We start from the raw sequence: 7,344 nt of genomic DNA, 5'->3' as shown, positions 1-7,344 counted from the left end.
GTATATATATATATATATATATATATATATATATATATATATATATATATATATATATATATATATATATATATATATATATATATATATATATATATATATATATATGAAGAGAACTAAAGTCTTATTGAGTTAGAAAATTAATCAAAAGGAAAGCAAGCAAAACCTGTTTTCAACAATTGGTAAATCCTCAGGTCAACAATAAAGAAATAAAAGTGTGGATAGCAGTTCTGTTGATTTACCAAAAGACGTGAATTTTGAATGTCATGTAAAAGAGAAGAGTTAGACAAATATGGCAAAGAAGAAAGACATGGTAATGCTTCAGCTTTTAGAAAGCCTGTTACAGAGTGCAAAAGTATCTACAATAGCCAATAGGTTGAATATGTCAGCTGGTCTGAGAACAGCATTGATGGCTGCAGTTATATTAGAGGGTGGCATTGATTTGAAAAGTGTGACACTGTTGAAGTCAAGTACCAGAAGAGCAGAAAAGGAAATTTGAACAGAAACAGCTCTTTATGTAAAAGCATCATTTACTACACCAAAGTACGCCACACTTCACTGGGACAGAAAAATTGTACCTGTAGATAATGCACACTGAGCCAGAATTCACTTTTACTGGACAAAACTAATAACTCATCATATAAAAAAGATTTAAGAATTATTTTTGTACTGTTTACTAATTTGAGGGTTTCGGTTTTAATGGTGACATTAATTTTAATTTTGGGTTGCTATGGATACCTAAATTGCTAAGCAGCCACATATTTTATTAACCTTAACAAATATAAATGGAAAAAATAAAACTGGAAAAAGCAATAACTTTATTGGATTACTCCCATAATTACCACATTAAGTATTTTTATACAACAAATGTAGTGGTACTATGGGTTTTTTATTTGGTTGATAGTGACACCTGAAATTCCTGGCAACAATTCATTTTGCATAGTTACTAACTTAAATAACTTTTCTAAAAGCATCAATATTATAAACTAGACTAATATTAATGTAGCAGTCCGATTAGAAATTATTTTATGCATTTAAAAATTTTAACATGTTCTTAGTTACTAATTTCAAGTATTTTTATGCAGTTCCAGGGCTCTATTTTATATTTAATGAAACTACTACATAATCCATATAAAAAGGCACCTAAACCTTTTTGTGTATATAATAATATAAAAATTTATATATATATATATATATATATATATATATATATATATATATCAACTCTCAGAATTAGGAAAAATGAGGTCGACAATAATTTACCAACCTCATTTTTCCTAATTTCCTGGTGAACTTTAATTCTTACTGGTGAACTTTATTCAGATAAAACTCAATTTTTTCAGCCAATCGTTATCACAATAATTTAGATCTTCCTTTGTTTATGAAGGGTAATGTACTCGATGAGTCCTCTATCTTCTACCATCTTATAGGATTAACTTTTACTTCCAGTCTTTCTTGGAAACCTTATATCAAATTCGTTGCAAAATTAGCATCTGCTAAGGTTGCATCGCTCTATCGAGCTCGACACTTTCTTACTCCAGATTCTATTCTCTATCTTTATAAATCTCAAATACGGCCTTGTATGGAATACTGTTGCCATATCTGAAGCGAATCTTCTAATGATACCCTTTCTCTTTTAAAAAAAATGCAAAAATGCATTGTAAACATAGTTGGACCTGCTTTTGGATCTCCAACCATTCTCTTTTCTACAAATACTATAATGGGCATTATAGTTTCTGTGGCAATTAACAAGTGCTCCAAAAACTTTTATTCATCTAGTTTTTTTCCTCAAACATCAATTCTTTGGAATTCACTTCCTTCATCTTGCTTTCCTGACTCATATAATTTGCAATCCTTTAAGTTGTCTTTCAATCGTCATCTTGCTCTACAATCTTCATCTTTTCTCTTCCAGTAACTTTCATCTCTAATTAGTGGTTGCTTGCAGCCTTGTTGGAAGCAAAGTTGTTAAAAAAAAAATATATATATTTTGATACATTTTTTATATATATATATTTTTTTTTTTGATATATATATATATATTTTTTGATATATATATATATATTGATATATATTAGTAGAAAATCACTTAACTAATTTTTTTTCCATTTGACACTGTGTTTCATCAACAAAGATTCATCAGAAATCTGATGAATCTTTGTTTCATCAACAAAGATTTCTGATGAATCTTTGTTGATGAAACATAGTGTCAAATGGAAAAAAATTTAGTTAAGTGATTTTCTACTAATATATAATTGCTCTGTTCTTTTAAGAACATTGAGCACTCTATTGTGTAGAATACTTTTTAAAGTTGTTTAAATATATATTTTGATATATATATATAATTTGATATATATATATATTTTTTGATATATATATATATTTTGATATATATATATAATTTGATATATATATATTTTTTGATATATATATATATATTTTGATATATATATATATATATATATAATTTGATATATATATATTTTTGGATATATATATTTTTGGATATATATATTTTTGGATATATATATATATTTTTGGATATATATATATATATATATATATATATATATATATATATATATAAATATATAAATAAAATATTTTTTTGCATTTTCATTCATTTTAGCTTCACCCAAATCAAATAAATATTTGGTTCATATTAATCAACCAATGGGTAATGGTCACACTCCTATACATCTAGCAGTTCAGTCTGAAAATAAAAATATAATATCAATGCTTTTGGCTTGTAAACCATTTATAAAGATTACGTAAGTATTTTATGTCATGTAAACAGATTCTCAAAAATTGAAAAAAGAAATTATCATTTTATAATATTTGGATAAATTTGGTAACTTGAAATTTAAATAGAAATTGTTGTAACTGAGTTTTTAACCATTTTCATGACTGTATTTTATACTTAAACAAGTTACATGAAAGCATTATCACTCAAAGTCATTTAATATTAAAATTGAGTGATTTTTTTCTTACACTTCTATTTAAAAGATAGTCAATATAATTTATAGTGCGAAGAATATCAATTAAAAATTTATAAAAAATAAGTTAAGAAAAATTTTAAATTAAAAAAAATTAAGAATCAATAGTAAATTAGGAAGTGTGAGTCTGGGAAATCTGTAGAAGTTAAATATTTAAAATATAATAAATAGTATTGTTAATATAATTAGAAAAATCAGCTTTGGTAATTTTGTTCATATTAGAATTTCTAATAAGATGTGAATAATATAAAAGAATTCAATTTAATGTTTCTTTTAAAAAAAATTGTTTTTACATTCATTTTTTTCTGCTAACTAATTTTTTTCACTATTTTAGGGAGAAGGAAGAATATCCTGGTTGTCTAATACTGGAAAGTATAGTTGTTACAAAAACGTTACATTTTGCTTTGCAGTATGTAAGAAATTTAGAAGTTGTAGAGTTGTTATTAAAAAATGGTGCTGATTTAAATGCATCTTTTGTTGACAATGGTTTAAAGTACACTCCATTGCAATTTGCGTGCAAAAATGAATACATTGAACTTTTAAAACTTTTGTTAAAGTACAATGCTGAAGATCATGATGGAATATCTTTGAATGAAGCTATGAAAAATAACAGAGATGAGGTTGTGAATGTTTTGCTAAGCAACGGTAAGAAATTTTTTTCAATAAAATGATTTGAGTTTTTTTTTCTTTTTTAATGATGTGTTTTTTAAGTGTTGAAAAAATATTAGAAAAACTTACAAATTATCAGAACACATTAGATTAGATGCCCACCAAATATAAAAAAGAAATAGTATGTATATAAATTAGTTTTTTTTTTATTGATTTAAACACGTGAGTTTTTACTAAACAAAATCATTTAAAAGTTTTTTTGTGTTATATAGTTTTTATATTACTTTAGGTACTTTATATATACTCTTTAAAGTATTTTTATTTATTCATAATTTTTTTATCTCTCAAGAAATTGTTCTTAAAATATATTATACTCTATATATATAATATATAAATAAGACATACTCTAGGCAACAGTTTATTTTGCTAAAAATTACAAATCGAAATGAAAGTTGCAAATAAAAATAAAATTAGCAAATTAAAAGATAAAAAATGCATATTATACCTATTTTACTGTGCCTCTGACATTTTTTTTGTTCTATTTTGTTTTTGTCTACAAAATCTTAACTAATTAATTATCAAATTTTCATTACAATTATTACAGCTATTGTCATTTTATAATTTTGAAATTTTTGCTTTTAAATTCAATAACTTTGCTCTAGTTATTTGTGTCATAAACTTTCCAGATTGTCCATAAATTACGCAATGCAAAATATATTTTGAAAACAGAAGTAGGAGATATTAAGCTCTTTTACGCGGCGATTTTCATTAAACTTAATGGGCTATTTTGATTTTTTTTTTTAAATTAGGAAATACTCTTGATCTTTTTTGTTTTGTTTATTGTGAAAATTTACATTACGTATTTTATGGTCGATCCCTTTGCAATCTTATAGGAATTAATTTAAGTTGATTTAGGAGACTTTAGCTTTTGTGCTAACATTTTCCACTGACAATAATTGAGATGTAATTATCAATATACAAATTTAATTAGTAAAATAATTACTTTTTATTAATTTGTAATTTAATTTATGAGTTTCATAAAATTAAGTAATTTAATACTCACTACTTTGAGCGACTTAAAATTCATTTTAAATCGCTCAAAGTAGTGAGTTCACTTCGATAGATTCGACTACAACAGATTTATCTTTTTAGTCACCCTTCAAGAAAATATCCATACTTTTTGCTTAAATATATGCTGAAGAATGTTTTCATCTTTAACCTCTCATTTAATCACATAGTATTATAATAGACCTGTATTCTATTCTGATTTAGCTTCAAGTCATTAGAGTAAAATGATTATGAATTAGTTAAACAAAATGATGCCAATGTTGTTCCTAAAACAGCAAGTTGTTTAAACTGTCTGGATTGATATTTATTGAAACATATTAAGCAATCATTAAATTAGGAAAGGTAACAAAAAAAACTTTACTGAAAGATTTAAAATTTATTAATACCTGTGTTAAACTTGACCTGGATACTTTTTTTTTTTAACCAAGAGATTCATGTTTCCTTCCTTATCTATATCATTTATCTGGTCAGAACATTAAACTTCTTGGTTTTGAGCAAAAAGAACTGTCCCACAACTGTTTTTAATAACTGTTTTTGGCTTAACTGGGGTACAAACCCAGGATACAAACTCTCCCTACTTAATTTACCTAATTACTGATCAATTTACTTAATTACCAAACAATTTACTTAATTACCAATCAATTTATTTAATTATCAATCAATTTACTTTATTATTAATCAATTTACTTTATTTCCAATCAGTTTACTTAATTATTAATCAGTTTACTTACCAATCAATTTACTTAATACCAATCAATATACTTAACTACCAATCAATTTACTAATCAATCGAGTTAAATAATATGCTGTAAAAGCTGAAAACAAGGTAAATTTAAAAAAAGTTAATTGTGATTAGATATATGAAAAAATATTTAAAAAATAGTTTTGACCACACATACAGCTACAAAATAACTTGCTAAACATATATAAATACAACTTCAAATAAAAGACAGCTAATGTCTAAGATAAGCTGTTCTAGATACCATGTAGAACATCAAGTCATCAGGTAAGATCAATCCAGAAAAACTCACAAAATGATATGTCATTTGGCTGTTAAGGACATACAGATTTCAAGTTCACAAATTCTTACTCAACTACCTCTTAGTGTGAATGTTTAAAAACATCTAGCCAATGACTTAATATTTAATCGTATCATGACTTAACATTTAATCGTAAATGAATTTGAATTGAATTTGAATTTGTTTATTCATAAATTAGAAACTTGTATTAAATATTTAATACAATAAAAATTTATGAGTTTCTAATGAATTAGTGTGACATCAGGAACAACTATGCTGACAGCTTAAATACATGCGCTTGTTCTTTTTCCATCATAGCCATCTTTGAAAGCATTTACTGAGACTGCATAGGCTTCATTTGACAAAAGTACGTTCCACGCATTAACCCCGCGTTTAGTGAAGAAATGCTTCCTCTTTTCACAATTTTTGACTACTTGCTAAGTTAAATGTTAATTGTACCCTCGTAGGCAGTAATTCAGTATGCTAAGTTCTATTTTTTGGATACTGTGAACGATTTTAAATTGCTTAATCAAATCATCTCAATTTCTTCTTTCTTCAAGAGTTGTAAGTCCAAGGATACAGAGCCTCACCTTACTTGACTTATGATTGGTTTCTGTGATTGATTTTGTTGCTTTTTGCTGAATACACGCTAGTGTACATATATCTTGTTGTTAATATGGAGGCTTGAATTGCAAATTCAAGATGTTGTCTGACATATTTGGTGTACAAGACTTTCCACAAGAAAAGGTTCCTAAAAGCTTTTTTCCGAGAGCCTAACACGCAAATTAGCTTTTGCTGCTGCTGCTTCTACTTGATAATTCACTTTCAAATCTAGAGAAACGAATATTCCCAGATCGTGTTCTTTTTTGGTGCTTTTAAGTGTTTTTTCTGTTTCCTAATTGATCAAGCATTGTGTAGTTTTGAGTGGATTTGTTAATTAGGTGTCTAATATACATCACTTTTTTTACATTCAACTTCATGAGCCATTTTTTAGACCAACATATAACTTTATCTATGTCATTTTGTAAGTTACAGCGTCTGCATTGCTCTTTATTACACCTAAAATCTTGCTGTTGTCAGCATATATCTTCTTTAATGTGCTATATTGTCTGGTAGATCCTTTACAGAGTATAAATAATAGATGTCCAAGCACTGAACCCTTTGAAACATTACTTGTGACTTTCTTCCAATTTGGCTTATGACTACCAAATTTTACCCTCTGTTGTCAGTTCACTAGTCAGTTAGCTACCCACATAAGTTGAGTTTCATATATGCTGTGTGCTTTAAGCTTATGTCCGAGTCTTTTGTGGGATACTTTGTCAAACTTCTTTGCAAAATCAGTATAGATGATATCTATGACATAACCTAGGGAAATTGCGTTAATATGTCTCTTGCTTCTAATAAATTAGTAGCACAACCTCACTTTGGAAAAAAACCGTGTTGATGAAGTTATTTTTGATTCAATTGTTCATTAGGATATCGTAACCAAAACTCTCTATTGGTTTGCTAGAGACAGATATGAGAGATACCGTCCGATAATAAGTTTTTTTTCGTTTGTTCTCTTTTTTAAAAATTGGTGCGATGTTTAACTTTCTCTATAACTCAGGTATTTGACCTTCAGCAAAAGGCTTTTGGAATACAAGTGTGAGTGGCAC

The 7,344-nt window shown here is 26.6% G+C and overlaps 1 protein-coding gene across 2 annotated transcripts in view; it reads left to right on the top strand.

Moving 5' to 3' along the window:
• LOC101236587 (leucine-rich repeat serine/threonine-protein kinase 1) overlaps positions 1 to 7,344 on the top strand; it is a 216,950-nt gene that overhangs the window by 54,209 nt on the left and 155,397 nt on the right. For both annotated transcript variants that reach the window (XM_065792620.1, XM_065792621.1), the window contains 2 exons: positions 2,627 to 2,768; positions 3,328 to 3,638. In XM_065792620.1, coding sequence (XP_065648692.1) covers positions 2,627 to 2,768; positions 3,328 to 3,638 — 453 coding nt within the window. The remainder of the gene's footprint in view (positions 1 to 2,626; positions 2,769 to 3,327; positions 3,639 to 7,344) is intronic.

This window comes from Hydra vulgaris, chromosome 03, assembly GCF_038396675.1.
Source record: "Hydra vulgaris chromosome 03, alternate assembly HydraT2T_AEP".
Lineage (NCBI taxonomy): Eukaryota > Metazoa > Cnidaria > Hydrozoa > Anthoathecata > Hydridae > Hydra > Hydra vulgaris.
The sequence above is the reverse complement of the archived record's forward strand: the minus strand, read 5'-3'. Positions and strand labels throughout refer to the sequence as shown.